A 22,500-nucleotide genomic window follows, 5' to 3' on the forward strand; every position below is an offset into this window, starting at 1 on the left:
ATTGTATCGGTTGTAACAGAAGAGAAAACAACAGACTTGTTGTGGAAAAAGGCTTCTTGCACTGGATAACTTATTTAAGATCTGTTTACTGTCGGAATTTGATCCATTCGGTCCAGAAATATCTTGAAAGTCTAGAAAAGTGGCACCAATTAATTATTGTATCACTGTTGAAGATAGCTGGATGCTGAACCAGAAGTTGAGGCTCGGTTGGTGATCCAGGTGCAGAGTAACATAAAAGCCTGATGTTCATGGGTTTAACTGGATATGGACTGGCTGAAATGTGTCAGTTCAGATTAGAGCTGCATGATATATCATTTGAGCATTGCCATTGCGATGTATGTGTGCGCAGTAGTCACATCGCAGGGCCTGCGACGTAGGAGGCAAATGAACTCATCTAATTTCACACACTGTGCATGCAGATTCTGCATGCACAGTGACCCACCATTAGTTCTAATTCAGTTTGTCGAAGCAGACCACGCCCCTGCACTTGGAGTGAGTCGCTGGTAAGAAGATTGAAAAATGAGCAGCGAACAAGAGAAAATTGCGTAAAACAAAGACTTTGTGCCAAAAAGAAAAGCAACGTCAGTTATCTGGAAAATGCAGCATCACATAAAGTGCTGTTCAAGTCATCTGATGAAAATTCCTGTATTTTTTCATATCGCAATATATATCACAGAGTTAAAAAAAATCGCAGTGTCAGCTTTTTCCAATATCATGCAGCCCTAGTTCAGATGACATCATCACACAGATCTGTCTCTCTCTCACCACACTGACCTGTCTGTCTCTCACCTGACTGTCTGTCACTACACTGACCTGTCTGTCTGTCTCTCACCTGTCTGTGCAGGCGGCTCTTCAGGAGTTGGAGGAGTTGAAGCAGATCGTTCCCAAAGAGTCTCTGGTTTACTTTCTCATAGGAAAGGTAACAGATATCAGCTGACCTCTGACCCTTTATCACTGACATGGACATTTGAACCAGTCTGTCTGATTGCCTGTCTCGGTCCCTCAGGTGTATAAGAAGCTGGGTCAAACTCACCTGGCGCTGATGAACTTCAGCTGGGCCATGGATCTGGATCCAAAAGGAGCAAACAACCAGATCAAAGAAGCCATCGACAAGCGATACCTGCCAGAGGATGAAGGTGAGACAGGTACAATACAATTCATCTGTTCAGTGAGACAGGTACAGATGTAACGGGGGGCTGTAGTTGATTACTGGAGTCACCAGGTGGTAGCAGAGTGTTTGAATCCTGATGACAGGATTTTGCTTTGTGGCCCGTTGGACCGATGTTCTAAGCAGTGGTAGCACGGTGCTGTCAGTGTTTGAGCTGGTTGATGTCTGAAGTGTTTTGTTATGTTGATTTAGCTCTGCTGTGAACGTGACAAGGATGGAATTTTTTTTCCTTCTTTTTAATGGTTTTATTTTAATGCTTTCATTGTAAACAGGCAGATTCAAACTCACTTGAACACAGTGTGTCCCTTTCTGATAAAATGCTTTTGTAAACATAACTTTTACATGTCAGTCTGCATGTTGAAAAACATCCATCCATTTTCATCCGCTTATCCGACCGGGTCACGCGGGGCAGCTGCCTGAGCAGGGACACCCAGACTTCCCTCTCCCCGGACACTTCCTCCAGCTCTTCCGGGAGGATCCCAAGGCGTTCCCAGGTCAGCTGGGTGACATAGTCACTCCAGCATGTCCTGGGTCTTCCTCGGGGTCTCCTCCCGTCCTGGGGGCATCCGAAACAGATGCCCGAGCCACCTCAGCTGGCTCCTCTCGATGTGGAGGAGCTGCGGCTCTACTTCGAGCTCCTCCCGGGTGACGGAGCTCCTCGCCCTATCTCTAAGGGAGCGCCCCGCCACCCTGCGGAGGAAACTCATTTCGGCCGCTTGTATCCGCGATCTTATTCTTTCGGTCATGATCCAAAGTTCATGACCGTAAATCAAGAGAACAACGACCACAGCCACCGCACCGATCCGCCTGTCAATCTCACGCTCCATCCTTCCCTCACTCGTGACCAAGACCCCAAGATACTTAAACTCCTCCACCTGAGGCAGTAGCTCTCCCCCAGCCGGAGGGGACAAGCCGCCTTTTTCCAATCGAGAACCATGGCCCTGGACTTGGAGGTGCTGATTCTCATCCCAGCCGCTTCACACTCGGCTGCAAACTGTCCCAGGACATGCTGGAGGTCCTGGCTCAAAGGAGCCAACAAGACCACATCATCCGCAAAAAGCAGAGATGAAATCCTGTGGCTTCTGAACCAGACCCCCTGCGGCCCGTGGCTGTGTCTAGAAATTCTGTCCATAAAAAATAATGAACAGAACCGGTGACAAAGGGCAGCCCTGCTGGAGTCCAACATGCACTGGGAACAGGTCTGACTTACTGCCAGCAATGCGAACCAGACCCCTGCTCCATTCATACAGAGACTGTACAGCCCTTAACAGAGGGCCTCCACCCCCGTACTCCCGGAGCATCTCCCACAGAATGCCACGAGGGACACAGTCGAATGCTTTCTCCAAGTCCACAAAACACATGTGGACTGAAACTCCCATGAACCCTCGAGCACCCTGCAGAGGGTATGGAGCTGGTCCAGTGTTCCGCAGCCCAGACAAAAAACGCATTGTTCCTTCTGAATCCGAGGTTTGACTATCGGCCGAATTCTCCTCTCCAGTACCCTGGAATAGACTTTCCCAGGGAGGCTGAGGATTGTGATCCCCTAGTGATAGTTGGAACACACCCTCTGGTCCCCCTTTTTGAATAGGGGGACCACCACCCTGGTCTGCCAGTCCAGAGGCACTGTCCCTGATTGCCACATAATGCTGCAGAAACGTGTCAGCCAAGACAGCCAAGACAACTCAGGAGGTACTGAAGGACTGCTTCCCACTCCTGAGGCGCTGGATGGTTTGCCAGAATTTCCTTGACCGATAGTCCTCCTCCATGGCCTCCCCGAACTTTTCCCAGACCCGAGTTTTTGCTTCCGTGACTGCCCGTGCTGCCGCTCGCTTGGCCTGCCGGTACCCGTCAGCTGCTTCAGGAGTCCCCCGGGCCAACCAGGCTCGATAGGACTCCCTCTTCAGCTTGACAGCATCCCTTACTTCCGGAGTCCACCACTGGGTTCAGGGATTGCCGCCACGACAGGCACTGGAGACCTTACGGCCACAGCTCCGGACAGCTGCGTCAACAATAGAAGTGGAGAACATGGTCCATTCGGACTCAATGGCCCCAGCCTCTCTCGGGATCAGGTCCAAGCTCTCCAAAGTCTTAAAGACCTCCCTGACAGAGGGTTCTGCCAGACGTTCCCAGCAGACCCTCACAATATCATTGACAATCATTGACCTCCGGCCAAGGGTGTCCTGGTGCCTTGTGCACATATGGACACCCTTATGCTTGAACTTGGTGTTTGTTATGGACAAACTGTGACTAGCACAGAAGTCCAGTAACAAAACACCACTCTAGTTCAGATCGGGGAGGCCGTTCCTTCCAATCACACCCCTCCAGGTAACACTGTTGCTGCCCACATGAGTGTTGAAGTCCCCCCGTAGAATGACAGAGTCCCCGGTTGGAGCACTCTCCAGTACTCCTCCCAGCCACCAGGCGCTCGCCTGTGAGCCCCAACCCCAGGCCTGGCTCCAGGGTGGGGCCCCGGTGACGCCAATCTGGGCGACGTACGCGTTTCTCTGTCATTGGGGGTTTTTGAACCAATCTTAGTCTGACCTGTCACCTAGGACCTGTTTGCCTTGGGAGACCCTACCAGGGGCATTAAGCCCCAGACAACATAGCTCCTGGGGGGTGGAGCCTACTGTGAACTACGGCAGGCCGTGGGAGCAAGTTAAAGAGAAAATCTATTTAAATTGTTTTAAATCGCCCTAAACCACAAACTTGAATTACTCGATTTTACCACTTTAACGTTCAGCCCTACTGTGAACAAAGTTAAATAAACTAAAGATGTGTGACATTTTTATGTTGTTTTTTTTCTGTGGGCAATGCGTAAATGCACTTTTAAATCCCTTAGATCCCTTAAATCCCAAATCTTCATTTCATTGCTTGAGGGAACTGTAGGTAACTGCACACTTGAGGATGCAGCCATCACAAGTGCTAATGTTTTATTTGACCGTCTTAGCAGGAAACGATCTCCTCTACTTTCGCTCAAACTATTCTTAGTCATACTGGTGTATTATGTCTTTGATTGTTCTCTATTTGTACATGTCGTTGAGCAAGAAAGGAACTGAAATCTTTAAACAGTTGGGGAGAGAGAGAGAGAGAGCTCTGACTGGACCAGTCATGAAAACTTTCAGTCTGATTATCAGGAGATGGATGAATTAATTCATGTTTCTGAGCGCAGTGTGTTCAGCCAGTCCACTTGCTCGCTCTCTCTTAACTCGTAAGTGTAATCCAAGAGGAGCAGCAGCCAAAAAGTGCAGTGCATTCAGGTTACATGTTGGTACATCGTCAATTCATCACCCAAGCACAAAGTCAAGCTCAGTGATAGCGGCAACACTTCTTTTATGAAACTAAAAATGTATTTATCAGTTTTAATGTTCATTATGAACCGAAAGACTGAAGCTGCACGTCTTTACATTTACCAGCCTCCTCCGACACAAACCGCATCAGAGTCAATGCATTTTAACCAATCAGAGACTATGACATCACACATGACATTACACATGACATCATACAGCAAAACTTTGTAGCAATAAGAATACACTGACCATCTCCACCTGCCTCTCTCTCTCCACCTGTCCAGCAGCCGAGGTGGACGACAGTCAGGACAGCAGCATCATGACGGACGCCGATGACACGCAGCTCCACACAGCTGAGAGCGATGACGTGCTTTAACCCCGCCCTTCATTAAAACCCCGCTCAAGCCAAGGCCCTGCTGCTCTGATTGGTCAGAGGAGTACTGTTGCTAGGTAACATTCTGACAGACAGACCTTCAGTTTCGCTCCCCCGCTGGTCATCCTCCCTGTCGTCTGATTGGCTGAAACAGACTGCTGCTGCCCTCAAGCCCCGCCACCTGTCCTTCCTCTTCCTCCTATGTCATCGAGCTCGTCCTCTGACATCACAGCTGTTTTTTTTATGTTCTTTTTATCATCGTTATGGGAATAAATCAATAAAAACATGTAAACTCCGCCCACTGCTGTCTGTATGCTTACTGTTACCAGCAGCCAATCAGAGCAGGTCTGCACTGATTGGACCGTGTGAGCGAAGGTATGGTCTCAGATCTCAGGGCATGATGGGAAACACACAGCTAATTGGTTCAGTCAGTAATAAGACACATTTTGTTTTCGTTTTCGCATTTGTTCACAGAGAAAATTGTTACATCCCGTGTCAGTGGGTGGCATTGTGTGTTATATTGTCAATAACAACTCGGCTGTATCACTGTTTGTTGTAGTCGATAGTCTCGACGCTCAGCCACAGTTATTTGGAAGCAGCTGTAGTTGAAGGTTGGAGGATAGTTGTTTTTTTTTTTTGTTTTTTTTTTTGTTTTCTTTTGCTTGATTTTGGAAAAAATCATAATCACGATGATTTTTGTCAATTAAACCACATTATTTAAACAATTATTGAGTCTGGAAACATGATGCATTTATTCAGCATTTCTCTCCAGAAAAAACACTTTGTAGCTGAGAACTCTGAAATTATATGGCGGGTACACACTACAGGCTTTTTCAAACCTTCACAGATTGGGAGACCACACACTTGATAACAAAAGACAGATCGCACGCAATCTCTCTCTGCTGATCTTATAGTGTGTGTGGTGTTCTCCGTAGTGCACACCACACACTAACAGATTCTTCAGCAGAGTATCAGGTTCTTCACGCTCAATAGTACAAATCTCGCGTGGTCAAATGTGACTTCAGTGTAAACAAACATGGTGGATGAAGCAGAAGATGCAGTGGTGGTTAATTAGGCTTAAAAAAACATAACGACTATGGAAGAAGTCAGAGACAGCGAGTGTGTGGGCTGTATGCGTTACAGCAGTGAGTAAAAATTGTCACAATTATTACAGAGAGCTTCGAGAGCAGCACGGTGCGCTCTGGCCTCCGGTACTGCGAGTCACCATGACAACAGGTAAATAAAAGGCTGATGGAGAAACACTTGATTGGCTGTTGGTCCAGTACATGTGACATCACATGCTGTGCATGCTCGGCTCCGATCGCAACACCCCACATACTACAGGATTTATAGTCGCAAATATTAAGCATGTTCATTATTTACGATCTCTCATCGATCTCGCCTTCTGAGCAGATCTGACCGGACAAAATCACTCTTAAGACACCCCACACCACAGGACAATCAGACACCATGTCCTTTGCAAACATCAGATAATCGGGCCTTTGCTGGCTTTGATCGTAAGGGGGAAATCAGGGCAAAAATCCTGTAGTGTGTACCGGCCTTTAAAAAAATACACAAAATGTTCAAATCAGAAATAATGTACAGCCATGTGTCCAACTGTTCTGCAGTTTCCATAAAACATTTCATGAATAATTTAAATATACTTTAAAAAAAAAGTATCCAGTGGCAGCTGTTATTTTCTTGTGCCACTGCAGCTCTGGTCTAATGTTCCTTCCGACATCCGCCGTCCAGCGACCCCCACCAGTTGCGTTTTGAGTCTGCCGCAGAGCAGTGCTGTTGACAGCTGGAGTCACGATAGACTGCGAGTTCCTGCGACCATCACATAATCACTTGCGCAGTTATAGGTCTGTGTTATAAACACAACAACAGGAAGTGTTCCAACCAAACGATTAGCAGAAGAGCTTATGTTTGTTTCGTTTTTGAGGTTTTTGTGCTGCCGTGTTTTATTTTGAAAAGTGACCGGATGTTATATTGTTGTTTCTGTGCGTGACTTCCTGTCTGCTCGGTGCTAAATTCAGCTGATTGCTGCATCATAGCTCAGATATGCCAGAAATAATAGTCCTGCGTATCTGTTCCGGAGGGTTCTGGACTGCCAGAGCTGGAAGGAGCAGAATCGCAGTGCTGCGGACCTGCAGCAGACACGTATCCAGTCAGCAGGCCACCTTGAACGCTCTGAAGGGGCTGAATTAATTGTGCATGCTCGTCTCTTTCAGAAAATCTCAAGGCTGTACGACGAAAAATGGCAAATAAATCATTTCAACTTGATTATAATAGTTTGGAGATCATTTGACCCAAAAACTGAATCACTATCAAAATTCAATCAATTGCACAGCTCTAACTTTACCTTTTTGTCTTGTTTCTTGATTAACAATATTTAACAAAATTGTATATTTTCAGGTGTTACCTCGTGCACTGATCGACCACAGGAAGTGAAAATGTAATTTTCTGTGACAATGTTTTGGTTAGTTTAGATGTTACACCGCAGTGGTTAAGATATACATTACATCTCTGTGGTGCAACAAAACAAGAGGTTAGTGTCGACTTCATACTCTGAACACTCAGCTGGGTCAATGGGCTGCTGAGCTCTTATCAGACAGCTTACTTCCTGTTGGGTTTAGACAAAGATGTGACCATGTTACAGTTTGGCCACCATGAAAGTTGGCTTCAAGGCCAGTGTCCTCCTGGTGTTCACGTACAGCACCAAGAGATTCTTGGAGGTCTTGAGACAAAACGTGGTTGAAATGTACTGTGAAATTCTGGAGGAAGCGCTGCTGAGAATCTCTTTTCACCTTGTGATGTGTTTAAAGTTTGTGGCCTCAGCAAACACACTGATTTAAATGTGCTGTCTGTCAATTTAATCAAACACAATGAATATCTTATTTAGTGTGTGTGTGTGTGTGTATTCACAGTCATGGCTCTGAACCCTGCATGGTTGAGCCAATCAGCAAGCAGCCTCAGCATACACATCTGTTTGAACAAACCTATTCAGGCCAGAGAAACTTTATTGGTACAAAGCACTTTAACAGCCAACAAGCAGAGAGAAACAGTGGAGTTTGGCACCTGGTATCAAACTGCATTCTGGATAGTGTTAATGATTGGGTGGGTGGGTCATCAGGGGGCCTACAACAAGTTAGCATTCAGAAACACACAACAGATGAAAATGACTGGCTGAGCGGGATGACATCAGAGCGACAGCAGGTTTATATGATTGGAGAGATTTCATAAGGAAGCTAACAAGCTAATCCAGGCTATTTAGCAGTTAGCCTGGATTAGCTTGTATTTCAGGAGACACCTAGATTCCCCTAACTTTATTGAAGGACACTGTAACCTCTTCAAAGACCACCCAAACATCTCGCTGACCATGAGAACTTCGGTCTGATCAGTCAATATAATCATTTATCACTATGTAAATAAGTCATCAGTACTTTTATCACACAGGAAGTCATTTTAAATAAATCAGTAAAATCATTTTTACTCTTGTAGTGACAAAGTCTGAAATATTTTGCCTTTAGTAGCTTTTTGTTTCAGGTTCTTTTGATTCCTTTTCTTCATCGTCTTAACAATGGGACATCACTGCCAAATTTAATTAGCGTGCTGTCATGTAATGTAACTTCAACCTTACATTATAACTTTTCATTTTCTTAATGAGGAAATGTTTGGATCCTGATCAGTGTTTGAATCCTGCAGCTCAACCTGGAACTTCCTCTGGCTCAGAGAACCTCCTCAAGGACCCAAAAACATTTTCAAGTAATTCTGGAACCAACTTGAGGCTCTTGAAATGTCAGATTTCACCTCTGTACCAGACTTTCAGGAAGTGTTTACCTTGCTTAGTCTGGAAAGACTAGAAAGTACTAGCCTAGCTTAGCATAATGACTGGAAGCAGAGGGAAACTGTAAGCATGTTTGTGCTAAACTAGGCAAGCAGTATCCTGGGTATATCTGTATTGTATTATATATCTAAATGTTCTTCTTCTGTGACTCGTAGAAACAGAGGCTTTGCTTCATAAATTGACCTGTCACCTGACCGACTCTGCTGTGATTGGTTGATAATCTGGATGGGGTGTGTTCAGTTTGAGCCGCCACTTTAATAAAATCGCTCCAATCGTGTTCGTGTGACATCAGACGACAGGAAGAAAAAGGCAAGTGATGATTTTTTTTTCTTTCTTCGATTAGTTTCCTTGTTAAGAGGAGGGGGCGGGGCTAGTAGGCACAGAGTCATCCAGTCACAGGCCCTGTTTGGCGAGGGAGGCAGACACCTGATGGAAAGAGGAAGTTGACAACGTGGGTGATTAGATTTATGTAGATGAACAAGATTCCATATGGTCACATGACCAGCTGAACACGTGAAACAGCGACGAGCTGCAGTTTAAACACAGTGACGTCTCCAGCTGTCAGCTGCAGTGTAGGTGGAGCCGACAGGCTGATAGAGGTTGGTATGTTTACTACGAAACTACAGCTCATAAACTGTCATATTAGAACCCCAAGAAAAATAAACGCAACCAGAACTGTTGTGAGTTAACAGCCATGAAGGCAGCTAATCGGGTGGGGGGAAGGAGGGGATGTAACGCCACCCACTGACAGGGGAAGGAGGTGGGGGACGGAGGGTCTTCATGATAATGTGGGTATGACACCTCGACTTTGACTTATGACCTCTAGGTAATTCTCACCTGATCAGCCAGGTTGCTGAGCGGTGCAACTTCAGCAGTGTTGAGGCTTCCAGGGGAGGAAGTGTTGCTATGGCGATGAGGGGAGGAGTCAGGCTGGATGACGATTTCAGCACCGTGGTCAGTTCGAGCTTTGGCTTTTTCCCTGAAGCTCAGCTTCTGACTTTCAATCTGAACACACAAATCAGTTATATACAAATATTCATGTTCACATGAAAACATCTGAATACATGTTTATATGTGCTTTTAGCATGTTGTTAACATGTACCCTCTTCTTCCCTCCACCTGGAACATGAGTGACGTTCTCCAGAGAACCGACTTTTGATTGAACAGATTTAAAATCCACCTTCTCTGATTTAATCTCCAGTTTCCCTCCCCCTGAAACACACACACACCAGTATATTATTATAAAGACAGTTAGTCTCTACACAATGTAATACAGTGAAGTACAGTGTGTGTGTGTGTGTGTGTGTGTGTGTGTGTGTGTGTGTGTGTGTGTGTGACCTGGTTTGTGGTGGATGTTTTCTTTGGAGCCACATTTTGATGTCACATTCGTCAGATCCAACTTCTTATGAACAATCTGAACCTGCAGGCAGACAGACAGACAGGTAGGTTAGTGGCTCACACACAAGCATGTCGGCATGTCAACACCTGAGCTCCTACAGGGACAGGTGTGTGTTACCTTTCCTCCTCCAGGTACGTGTTTGAGATTCTCAGTGGATCCGACCTTTGACCTCACGTTGCTGAGGTCAGGCATGGGGTGGGAGGGAGGGGGGGGCGTCCGTCCACGGGCAGAACCGGGAGACCTTGGGGGGGTCCGGACTACAGCCACCTGCAGCACCACATCACCAGAACCAGTTTAACCAGTAACAGGTTACACCAACAGAACCATTCGAAAGACAGACAAGTAAACAGGTGGTGAGACAGGTGTTCTGACCTTCTTGACCTCTCTGTTGGGAGTGGACGATCGACTGACAGGAGACCGACTTCCTGGACTGTTGACTCCGTCAACTGACTCTGACAGACAGGTGGACAGACAGACAGGTTTAGTGGGTTGGACCAGTTGAACTGGTGTTAGTGGTTGATCTGGTGCAGATTCAGACCTGTACTCTTGGCTGAGATCATCTTGGCTGCTCTGGCGCCTCCTGCTGACGTGGAGGCCTGAAACACAGACATGTTGTTGCTTCATTAAGAACACATCTCAAGTAAATAATTCAAGAAGTGATGACTGTAGCTGATCACTAATAATCAATAATCAGCCCTGAACATTTAAGAACAGATTATCTGATGATTATTTACCTTCATGGATTCTTCAGTCGTTTCCTTCACAGCTGCACAGAAGCAAACAGAGCAGGAAGTGATGTCACATTCAAGTTTTACAACAAAGTGATTGATCGATCTGAATCTGATCATTCATCAGTAACGATCAATACTGATGATGCAGGGCAGCAAACAGGTGGTACAATCAGAGGTCGGGAGACAAATCTCCATGACAACCAGAGGTCATCAGGAAGTGTCCCGTCTGTGTCACTTTCATAAGAAATGGAAACATGACACAGAGGAGGACAAGGAGGAGGAGGAGGTAGTGGACGATGAGAAGGAGAAATAGAGGAGGAGGAGGAAGAATAAAGAGGAGGAAGAGGAGGTGGGTGTGGGATGGGTATAAATAAATAAAGGTGGTGCAGACAGATGTGAGGATAAGGAGGAGAATAAAAGAGGAGGTGAAAGAAGAGGAGGTGCAGAAAGACAGACCTTTGTTTAGAGGAGGAGGAGTGTTTGATTTCCTAACTTGGGCAGCCTGTTTGGCTGGAGGAGCACTTGTTTTCTTGGCTGGAGCAGCCTGTTTTGAGGAGGGGGAGGAGCGTGTTCTTGTCACTGAGGCAACTCCTGTGGGAGGAGCTTTTGTTATGGAGGAAGGAGATGCAGCAGAAATAAAGCATGCCTCCTCTTTGAGGACTCCGTCAGTTAGAGGAGCATTTGTTTCATCAACAGGGACCTTCTGGTCTTCAGAGGAAGGAGGAGCAGGAGGTGTGTTTGTTTTCTCCTCATCAGCAGGAGGCTCTGAGCTGCTGGGAGGCTGGAGCTCTGTGGACTCCTCCTGCTCCTTCTCAGCTGACATCACACCTCCGCCTGAACTCTCTGCCATCACCTCCTCTTCCTCCCCATCAATCTTTATCTTCTCCTTGGCATCAGGAGGAGGTGTGATAGAGGAGCAAGACATCTCCTTCATCTCTCCAGCTCTTCCTTCTAGCTGCTCCTCCTTTTTCTTCTCCTCCATCACATCTTCCTCCATGCCCATCATTTCTTCCTGCTCCTCTTCCTCCTGAGTAATCATGGTGGATCTCTCCTCTTCCTCATCCCTCCCCTCTGGGTGCTCCTCAGAGCTGCTCCTCATAAGTTCACCTCCACCTGCTCGCTCCTCCATCGCTTGCTCCTTCACCTCAGAAGCTCTGTTTCCATTTGGGAGGTCTGAGGGGAGGAGGAGATGGGAGGAGGAGAGGAGGAGTAGATGAAGACAAACACAGAGGACAAACACATCACCATGGTAATGAGAATGATTCTTTGTTACAGTGGTTGCCAACGGTAACTGGAGATGACAGAGTCAGAAGAGGAAGAGGAAGAAGAGGAGGAGGAGGAGGAGGAGGAGGAGGAGTATTCATCATTCAGTAACACACAGTGTCTGATAATCTGTCAGATATCTGGTCAGTTTAAATTCAGACTACAGAGCTGGACTCTACAGAGCTGGTGGAAACAGCTGGTCTGACAGGTAGAAACAAACCTCCCATCATGCTCTGCTCTTTAGGCGCGGGGTCACCTCCGAAAGGGGAGGAGTGTCCATCCATCATTACTCCTAAAGATGAGGAGAGGAGAGGAGAGGAGAGGGGTAGAGAGGAAGCGGAGGTGAAGAAAAAGCAGGAGAGGAGACAGGAGGAGTCAGTGCGCATGATCAGTAACAGAGTCAGACCTCCATGATGGTGAAGATGAAGACGATGATGCGGTAAAAACAGTTTCACCTCCACCTGTCAATCACCCGCCCTGACACAGAAGCACGCGCACGTCCTCGTGTGTTTGAGGTGAAGCTACGTTAACATTAACCTGCGGCAGCTGAGCGGTGCGCAGAATATTGAAGCGGGCGGTGACAGGCGGTAACTGAGCGTAAAATACCGCGTCTGCCGCTCCTGTCGCGTCTGCCGCACCCTGCAAACGGCGGGGCGGCAGAGACATAAGGAACAGAGACAGAGAGAGACAGGTGGAGGACAGATATACAGGTGGGGGACATAGACAACGACAGGTGACAGAAAGACAGACAGGTGTAGATGTTGTCTTACCTCCTGGCTGCTGTCCGTCTGTCTGCTGCTCCACCCTGCTGCACTTCCACCTGCTTCCGCTCTTACGGGGGGGGGGGGGGGGGGGGGGGGGGGGGCTGCTGGTGCATGCTGGGAGAGGAAGCTGCTGTTGCCATGGTAACCTGCTGCATCACTGCTTTGGAAATGGCGAACGGACACAGAGGGTATTAAAAATCTACCAAAAGTTAGAAATTATGTAAAGTTTTATTTCAGTGGATTGATAAACTGATCAATAAACTGATAAGTTAGTTCAGACTGAAGTCCTGCACACATACACACATTTACTCTTTAAATGACCTTAACTCATAGTATTTCTTTGCTATAAGCAAAAAAATGCATTTTTTCATGTGAGTATTGCGATATGCACTGCATGTACCACATGGTTGAAAGTATCCAAGTATTTCAAATAATACAAAGTAAGAAGAGGAGGATCTCTCCAGGACAAACAGGAAGTAGAATGTGAGGAAAGACAAACATCACTGATCATATTGATGAATTGATTTATTAGATATCAGACATCAGGGTCACATCATGTGCAATAAACTCCACCTGGCCCAGTGAGACTGGTGATCAAAACGAGTGCTCATCGTCTCACTGAGTCTTCTCCTATTATAAATTAATTTAATCTGATTTATTATAAATTCAATATTTACAACACACAGTCACACACACACACACACACACACACACACACACACACACACCCTGAGTGTTTCCCTCCAGGTGACCTACAGGTACAAACTACTCTATGGTTACTATGATCACTGTTGGTCGGGTCCACAGGAGCAGAACCATTTACAGTTTAAATTACTGATCAGTAAAAACTAAATCTGCTCCTGGGCAGCAACATTTTATCAAAGTGAAAAATATTAAATGATTAATATTTTTATTTATTTATTTATCTTTTTTTAAAGATAATAAAGTGCAAAAAAATGTTAAGTCGTCAACATCGTCTGGCACTCTGATCAGTTTATCAGAACCGGTTCTGTTTCACTTGAAGGTGATGAATTTGAATCAAATTGCTTTTATTAAAAGTTTCCGTTTCACAATTTGACTGATTTTAGATGTTTAACACCCAGAGATCTGATAAAATGACAACAGCAACAACAATAATAATAATAATTCAGTCATGTTGAACAGTTCAGGAACAACAGATATTCATCAGATAATGTTCAGAGGGCCTTTTCAGTGTGTTGGAGCGCTTCCTGGTGGCAGCTCAGTAATCAATATTGCAATAGAGACAAATATAGCTCATATATAGCTAATCAATAAATAAACTTGATCACAGATCATGAACACCTTCAGCTGCCTGACGTCACGACTGTCTGTGACTTTGTGTAAGCAGCTGATTGGTCAAGTCCAATGATTGGTCATCACATAAAGAGGGGTGGGGCCAGGCAGAGGCTCCCTCTGATTGGCTCGACAAATCTGTGTCGTGCACTGTGATTGACTAGTCTAATTTGATCCATTAGTAGTTGTAACCAGGTCCTGACTGAAAGTGAAGCCTCTGAGTGGCTAATTGGAATGACATCACAGCCTGTGATTGGATGAGGTGTCAGAGGTTGGAGGACTGTTTGATGCTGTGGAAGGACACTCTGCTCGGTGATGTTGGTAGTGAAGTGGCGCGCACCGCCCGGCTGCGGAACGAGCTGCGGTCCTGCCAACGAATCCAACGCTTCCTGACCGCTGACCGCACCTGCACACAGACAGAGAGGTAGATATGTCAACGTATGTAACTGTCATGTAAAATATAGAGTCTGAGGAACCCGTTCAACATCTGAGAACAGGAGATCATTTACCTCACTGTTGAGGAAACAGTAGAACACTGAGACGAAAAAGCCCTGCAGAGACACAGAGGACGATAGTTAGCTGCTAGCTGTGCTAACAGTGCAGAATCAGAACTTCCTTTATTTGTCCTGTGAACAGGGATGTTTCTTCATCACAGAAGCCAAAGACAGTGTGTTGTTGGATAATAATAAATATGGGATGTGAAATTGTCCAGTTAGTGCAAAAAACAGAGAAATGGATTCTTTTATGACATCATGCACATGTGACTTCCACTGGAACAGCACTGGTTGTACAGTCTGACAGCAGCAGGAAGGACCTGCGGTACCTCTCCTTCACACACTTGTGTGTCAGACTGTCACTGAAGGAGCGACCCGCTGCTGTGATAGTGACCTGCAGGTTGGACTCCTTCACCAGCTGTGATGACATCTTGTCCATCATCCTGCTCTCTGCCACCACCTGCACCGGGTCCAGAGATGGTGAGATGGTAAGATGATGGTGTCGTCCACTCTGATGCTGGGTTGATATGCAAACTGCAGAGGGTCCATAAAAGAGGGCGGAGATGGACGAGGACCAGCCGCTCCAGGGTCTTCATCAGGTGTGAAGTGAGAGCAACTGGTCTGTAGCCGTTGAAGTCTTTTGGGTGAGGCATCTTTGGTTCTGGTACCACACAGGTTTTCCACAGCAGTGGCACTTTTCCCAGCTTCAGGCTCATGTACAATCCTGCACAGCTGGTCTGCACAGGACTTGAGGAGCCTGGAGCTGATCCCATCTGGACCCGTAGCCTTCTTCACCTTCTTCATCTTCCTCAGCTGATTTCTCACCTGGATTCCACTGGTTGTCTGTTAACAAGGGGCTTGTAAACAGGCAGGAGATGCACCAGGTTGTAGTCAGATCTTCCCAGGGGAGGGAGGGGGGATGAGTTGTATGCCTCCTCACTGTTGGCATAAAGTAAGTCCAGTGTTTTATTGTCTCTGGTGTGGCAGATGACATACTGAGTGAATGTGGGCAGAGTGGAGGACAGAGAGGCACGACTGAAGTGCCCAGACATGAAGAAAAGAGAGATCTAAAGGGAAGTAATTAAAAACTACTACAAGGTACAAAAACAATAGAAAAGAGGGGGGGAAAAAGCTCAAAGGTGAGTGATAGCTGCTGTAAAAAGCTGCCACTCATGTGGTGCCATCTTATCCAGATGCCTGCTACCAGTAACAGTGTGTCCAGACTCCTAACTGTGCTAACTGACTGCTAACCCTGCTAACAGGCTGCTAACTTTGTTACCAGGCTGCAAGCTGCATTAATAGGCTACTGACTGTGCTCACAGGCTGTTAAATGTGCTAACAGGCTTCTAATATTGCTAACAGCAGAAATGATGAACCTCAATGTTGTTTGTTTTTGGAGGTGAACAGGTGAGTCAGATGCACCTGGAAGGACTCCAGGATGGAGTTGAAGTAGATGAAGACAATCTGAGCGACTTCGTCTTCCCCTCCAGGATTCACAAAGAACAGCATGTAGGTAATTCCTAACAGAGGCAGCAGCACCAGAGTCGCCTTCACCGCCTTCCTGCAGGAACAACATCATCAGAGACGACTCTCAACATGTGACTGACAGAGAAGACACAGGTGCATCACAACACAGAAGTGTGTCAGGACGCTGCATCCTGTAAGGTCTTTGACAACGTCTCAGGCAGGTTTTAGTTCAGATCTGTTTCTCCAACAGTTTGAAGTGAAGTCTCTCTGTGTCCCAAGTTAGTGGTGACTCACTTGTTTAAAGGTACTCGTACCTGTACTGGATGGTCTCTGAGGTGGTTGACGCCCTCAGCTTGGTCATCAGGATCCGAACGATGTTGAACAGGAAGACAAAATTAATCTGAATAGAACAGACAAATTCACATCAGTGTGTTTAAAGTCAGTTTGACTGAGTTTAAACTTGGCTGTATTTAAGGTGGGCAAGCTTTATCTAAGGTGGACTGAGCAGGTTCTTACCAGCAGGACCAGGATCATGGGCCCTTGGTAGATGTAGTCCGTGTAAACACCGGCTCTCTTCCCAAACCAGCACCTGTCAATCAAAACACAAACACAAATCAGATTTCTCCTCCTCGTGATACATGCTGGTTAAAATGTGTCCATGATGACCTGGATGGTTTCTGCTCCGCATCCATTGTCACATGACCTTAAGTTGTCACAGGAGCAAGGCGGCTGCAGAGCAGGTGAGCAGTTGCTCTCCAGGTGCTGCGTGAGTCTAGACCCACCTTCATGATGTCAGGACTTTGCCCTAATTGGTTTTTATCTACGCTGACATATATGATATATATTTTCGATGAATTTCCATATCCATTAGTGCCTCTTTGCTACTAAAATATCACATACTTTCAGATAAGTAGCAGCCGTGTGGCTGCACCTATGGGATAGTCAACATAAATAAACCTATAAAATCCTTCATGTAACAACAACCCTGAAAGATCAGAATCAGAATCAGAATCATTTTATAGTCATTGCACAGTGTAAGACGACATTTTAGCAGCATCCAGTTATTCACACAACATAGAGTAAGAAGAACAAGTAAAAAGTACAAGGCATTAGTGCAATGTAAGTACATTTAAAAAAGTAAAAATAAATAGATAATGTGTACAGTGTTACAATTATGTGATGATGTCGTCAATAAATTGCTCAGTTCTGTCACCCTACTTGTGGTGATGACAGAGAAGTGGCTAACTGCTGTGTCTTGCATGCAGACAACAGGTTCTGCAGACAACAGGTGTTTCTGTACGATCCACTCTTATCAGCCCTTTCTGTTCCCGTCACACAGAGAGTGTCCGACTTCATAGCAGCGTTTGTAGCCCCGCCCCTGCAGTCGCCAGCAGATCTCGCTGCTGCAGAAGGTCAGCTGGAGCTCAACTTGAACGTGCCGAATAACAGACTGATCATGTGACTGATCATGTGACTCACTTCTCATTGTCATAGTAAAGTTTCCCAAAGGCCCACGCCACAATGATTGGGAATGGAATACCTGTGGATGGACAGACAGGAGGACAGACAGGTTAAATGCCAGGCGGACAGACAGGTGGTCTGACATGTAGACAGACAGGTGGACTGACCCCAGCCAATGCAGATGAACATCCACTTCCTGAGCTTGTCCGTGGAGTAAGTGAGGACAACGGCCGTGTGAAGATAACAACCTTCACCAAACATCCAGAAGAAGTTCGTCACATGGAAATAATTATAACCTGCTGTGACCAACCTGCACCACACCTGAGGAGGAGGAGGAGGAGAGACAAAGAGGTAACTTCTTCTTCTCCCTGCGTCTGTGTATTGTTGCCATGGTCACCAGTAAAAACAAATAAGACAGTGTGACATCAGTGTGATGTCCGGTGTTTTTCGCAGGTGGTCAGTGCAGACCGTCCTCATGGTAACCAGTAGAGCAGCTGTTTCCATAGATGACACCTAAACCTGCCAGTCACCCAATCATAGGCCGACAGAAGCACAGTCTGAACATGCAGCCCCAGTGTGACGTCTTTGCTGCGTCAGATGTAAACTGAGAGACGAGGAACAAGTTCTGCAGTGAGCACACAGTCAGCTGGTGTCTGCGTTACGTCTCGGTGTACAGTCACGTTAACATTAACTTACATCTTCAGTCAATTGGAAACTTAAACAAAATAACCTGCCATCTAGTTTCTGCAGAGCTTGCAAACTGTGGCTTTTTAACTCACTTGAAATCCAAAATACTTCTACACCTGCGACTTCAGTGTGAAAGAGGAGGGGGTTCAAGTTCTGTCGATGGGTCTCCTGCATCTGCAGCTGCCATTGATGTAAAAGTGCATGAGGTGCGTGTGTGTGAGGTGTGTGTATGTGAGGTGTGTGTGTGTGAGGTGCGTGCGCGAGGTGTGAGTGGGCAACGAGAGTGAGAGAGCGTGTGTTCGTGCGGACAGTGAATGAATGAGAGAGGAAGGAGAAGTGAAAGGAGTAGCAGGAGTAGTGAAAGCAATAAAGTGTACAGTACAGGCTGCAGTTTGTGAATAAAGGCGACGGCTCCTCCAGATACATTAAAGCTCCCTGGTATTATTTCCTGACCAGCTTAACATGTGAAAGGAGGTTCACCCTGAAGGTAAACACATCTCCCCTGTGCTCCCTGACCACGGTCCGGGAGCCGAACAGGATGGTGTAACACCATGCTGTCGTTTGACTGGCTGTGGCTAATAGCTACTGGCTTAGCTAGTAGCTAAGTTAGAGGAGGTTGACTCGCAGCACTTCAACACGTGTGTGTTTTTTTCCGCTCGGCAAGCCGACTGGACGCAACATGGAGGTGTGGCGACATCGACAAATCTACTTTTTAATTTGAACTTTTTAATTTGTGACTGAATTTCGGTCGCTTTCGATTTTACACCCTTAATTGTTTGTGTTCACTGTGTTTTTATTCACTTTGACTGAAAATGTTTTTATTGGTCGAACTCTCCTGACTTCTGGTTCTGCTCCTGATGTTGTTACCTGGTTGCTCTCGGTAACAGCTGGGTTCATGGTCAGCTGGACAATGAACCAGGTAGCGTTCCTGAGGATGAATGCTGAGATCAGATTCCAGTGGATGATGTTCCTCAGACAGCGAATACTCCTGCAACACACACACACACACACACGCACACACACACACACACACTGTAATGCTGTGTCGTGTAGATTACAAACAACATACAGTTCCGATTTTTATTTACTTCCCGAGGACTGACGGACAGTAAGACAAGAGATGGTTGCCTTTAGGTCGTCTACAGAGAGGATGAAATGGTGTCTGTCTGTGTCAAACACATCACAGGTGAGTTAATGATGTCACTAAATGAATGACAGTTGAGCCGATTGTGTCTGTACATGAAGGTGATTCTAAAAAGAATCGTTATAAAGTTGTAACAACAGTTTTTACCATGAAAAAATAAAGGCTGACCTAAAACAACTGTTTTTAGAATGGAGTTTGGTTCAGCAGTGTGTCAAGGGACAGAGCTCCAGGAGCTGCTTTCTAATGAGGAAGCTGGTAAACAGCATAAAGTCAAGTGTTCACCTCCTCTCAGCTCAGAGTCAGAGATGTAATCAGATAACAATAAAGTTACATTGGACAGATTATAAAACAGCAACATAAAGAGTGTTAATGACAGGAAAGATGATAGATGACAGAAAAACGAGCTGGACATTTAATGAGATAAGACCGTTTGTCAGGTCCATCCACTTTGATGGAGACTGGGACTGAAAGGATTTATCATCACTGTTTCTTTATTTTCTATGTAAGGAAGCCAATCTGCCTGCTGGCTGACTGTAATGTTTCAGATCCTAATCCCTAAAAAGACACAGTTTTGTTACTTTACACTGTTAATTTAGCAGAGTCCTTAGAATTTGTATCAGGCTAATAGTGGTTTGGGTTTGTGTGTGGGCGGGAGTGGCACTGGGCCAGCATCTTGTTATCGGAAGGTTGCTGGTTCGATTCCCCACCATCCCATGGTATGCATGTCAAAGTGTCCTTGGGCAAGACACTGAAGCCCAGACTGCTCCCGATGTGCTGGTTGGCTCCTTGCATGGCAGCCGCCACCATCAGTGTGTGAATGTGTGTATGAATTACTGTAAGTCACTTTGGACTAAAGCTTCTGATAAATGCTCTAAATGTATATGTAATGTAAATGTAAATGTTAGCTGGCTTCAGGCTAACATTAGCTGGTTGATATGTTAGCTCGTGTCAGTCTTCTAGCTTCAAAGCTTCCGAGTGAAACATGCAGCCTTACAGTTATTGTTGGAGAACGTGTGTGAATTCTTTAACTATCTCCTTTCCTGTTGTTGCAGTGAAACTGGAGGAAAGGTGTCTAAATGTGCATTTTGTGTAGCTGCTGTTCAATTATAACCTGTGAGTTTATTTATTTCGCTATTTGGATGAATAGCTTCATGCTTCGATCTGTTTTCACTTCCTCGTCCTCAGTCCTGGCACTGTAGTCATGTGTTCAAAGTGTTTCTAAGATGACAGAGTGTGTTGTATGTGATCTCTGAGGCAGGCAGGAATGTTCACCATGATTCTTCCAGCACCAGCGTGAGTTTAACGGTAGTATTTGTATGAACAACCTCCCCAGCAGCCTGCTCAAACTTCCTGATGTGTTTGAAATCTGCAGACACAAAGCTACTGATGGTCGAAAGACCAAATGTAAAATAGCTGCTGAAACAAACACTGACTTGTCTGGACTTGGCGTCCTCTGACCTTCCTGTCTCACAGCATCAGGCAGGTGAATTGTTGGTTTTGAAGCTGTAACATGAGGATGATGTCACAGGGAGCTGATAATTATGTTAGTGAAGCAACAAACATATTTACTGATTAAAAACTGTAAATAAACATGCAGGAAACATTAACACAGAAGTTAGAAATAAAGTCACTCACATGAATCAATTTTCAAGAAATTTGTGTTGAAATGAAAAAAAAAAATTAAAAACAGAAAACACATTCGACATGTGACACAAAAATAGAAACGAGTCTGCTGGACTGAAGCTTTGTTTCATCTCAAATCCTGCTGTTTGATCCTTAATCCTCCAACAATGACTGTACATGACCCAACACACAGACACACAGACACACACACACACACAGGATCAAGGCCTGAGACAGGATCTGGAAGGTTCAGGTTCATCAGAGTATCAATCAGCTTATCTGAGTTCAGTTTACCTGCTGTTATATTCCTTTCATCTAATTAAAATCAGTACAAATATCTGCTGAACTCTGAGACAACAGCGCAGGTAAAGGTGTGTTTCACACTTTGAGAAATACATAGAATGTTTTTGTTTCACCAGAGGCCAGAAAAGACAAACAAACCATCTGTTAACTCTCCTAAGTTGCTGCTGTCATTGTGTCCGTGAGCATCCAGCCCCCTCGTATTGACCAGTCGCTCAGACAGACGTAAGGCAGACAGACAGGTAGGCAGACATACAGGTAGGCAGACAGACAGGTAGATTACCTGAGTCTCATGAAGAGTGTGAAGGCAAGCAGCAGAGCTCCCAGAGAGATGCAGTGACCCAGGTAGTTGATGATGACAGCAACCTGATAATGAACTTTACTCTTCCTCTAAACACACAAAGACACAGGAAACACACACAGAAATACAGAAGAAACACACACAGAAATACACAGAAATACACAAGAAACAAACACAGAAATACACAAGAAACACACAGAAACTCACAAGAAACAAACACAGAAATACACAAGAAACACACAGAAACAAACACACAGAAATACACACAAGAAACACACACAGAGGAAACACACAAGAAACACACACAGAGGAAACACACACAAACACACACAGAGGAAACACACACAGAGGAAACACACAGGAAACACATACAAACACACACAGAGGAAACACACAGGAAACACACACAAACACACACAGAGGAAACACAAAGGAAACACACAGGAAACACACACAGAGGAAACACACACAAACACACACAGAGGAAACACAAAGGAAACACACAGGAAACACACACAGGAAACAGACAGCAGTTACTTTAGTTTGTTTGTCTGTACAACATTAAACTATTAAAGTAAACACAGTGACACACATTCCTTAGAAACAACATTTAAAAACATTTTTAAAAATTCATGGAGCTGTCATCAGAACTCTATGACTAGTGTTCATATCTCTAACACTAGTCCTAGACCTCTAAGACTCGTCGTCAGACCTCTAAGACTAGTCGTCAGACCTCTAAAACTAGTCCCACACCTCTAAGACTTTTCCCACATCAAAATGACTAGTCCTCATATCTCTAAGACTCATCCAACACAAACACCAAATGACTTTCTCTCTTATTAATTACAGCTCTATTACTGGCCGGCAGCTAATT

The 22,500-nt window shown here is 45.5% G+C and overlaps 3 protein-coding genes across 8 annotated transcripts in view; 1 reads left to right on the forward strand and 2 right to left on the reverse strand.

Moving 5' to 3' along the window:
- The window catches only part of cdc27 (cell division cycle 27), a 16,342-nt gene extending 11,217 nt beyond the window's left edge, over positions 1–5,125 (forward strand). Inside the window, exons 18-20 of one of the 4 annotated variants that reach the window (XM_037089525.1) lie at positions 845–919; positions 1,007–1,145; positions 4,740–5,125. In XM_037089525.1, the coding sequence (XP_036945420.1) occupies positions 845–919; positions 1,007–1,145; positions 4,740–4,831 (306 nt within the window). In that variant the 3' untranslated portion in view covers positions 4,832–5,125. The remainder of the gene's footprint in view (positions 1–844; positions 920–1,006; positions 1,146–4,739) is intronic. The other 3 variants (XM_037089528.1, XM_037089529.1, XM_037089530.1) reach the window with 3 other exon arrangements.
- A 2,708-nt stretch (positions 5,126–7,833) lies between these two features.
- Positions 7,834–12,916, reverse strand: maptb (microtubule-associated protein tau b). Its single transcript, XM_037090281.1, has 11 exons — positions 12,842–12,916; positions 12,292–12,363; positions 11,265–11,981; positions 10,812–10,843; positions 10,616–10,673; positions 10,450–10,529; positions 10,195–10,344; positions 10,017–10,098; positions 9,781–9,890; positions 9,516–9,683; positions 7,834–9,104 (listed from the first exon to the last, which is right to left on the reverse strand). Exons 2-11 carry the CDS (start codon positions 12,356–12,358, stop codon positions 9,072–9,074), a joined length of 1,497 nt encoding a protein of 498 aa, XP_036946176.1. The 5' UTR covers positions 12,359–12,363; positions 12,842–12,916; the 3' UTR covers positions 7,834–9,071.
- Positions 12,917–13,215: 299 nt separating this feature from the next.
- The window catches only part of crhr1 (corticotropin releasing hormone receptor 1), a 21,087-nt gene continuing 11,802 nt past the window's right edge, over positions 13,216–22,500 (reverse strand). For 2 of the 3 annotated variants that reach the window (XM_037090215.1, XM_037090216.1), the window contains exons 5-13: positions 21,609–21,715; positions 19,126–19,246; positions 17,739–17,892; positions 17,590–17,650; positions 16,627–16,699; positions 16,425–16,510; positions 16,066–16,204; positions 14,659–14,700; positions 13,216–14,555 (exon numbers count right to left, since the gene is read on the reverse strand). In XM_037090215.1, coding sequence (XP_036946110.1) covers positions 14,415–14,555; positions 14,659–14,700; positions 16,066–16,204; positions 16,425–16,510; positions 16,627–16,699; positions 17,590–17,650; positions 17,739–17,892; positions 19,126–19,246; positions 21,609–21,715 — 924 coding nt within the window. In that variant the 3' untranslated portion in view covers positions 13,216–14,414. The remainder of the gene's footprint in view (positions 14,556–14,658; positions 14,701–16,065; positions 16,205–16,424; positions 16,511–16,626; positions 16,700–17,589; positions 17,651–17,738; positions 17,893–19,125; positions 19,247–21,608; positions 21,716–22,500) is intronic. The other variant, XM_037090217.1, reaches the window with a different exon arrangement.

Source organism: Acanthopagrus latus, chromosome 23 (assembly GCF_904848185.1).
Source record: "Acanthopagrus latus isolate v.2019 chromosome 23, fAcaLat1.1, whole genome shotgun sequence".
Classification (NCBI taxonomy): Eukaryota; Metazoa; Chordata; class Actinopteri; order Spariformes; family Sparidae; genus Acanthopagrus; species Acanthopagrus latus.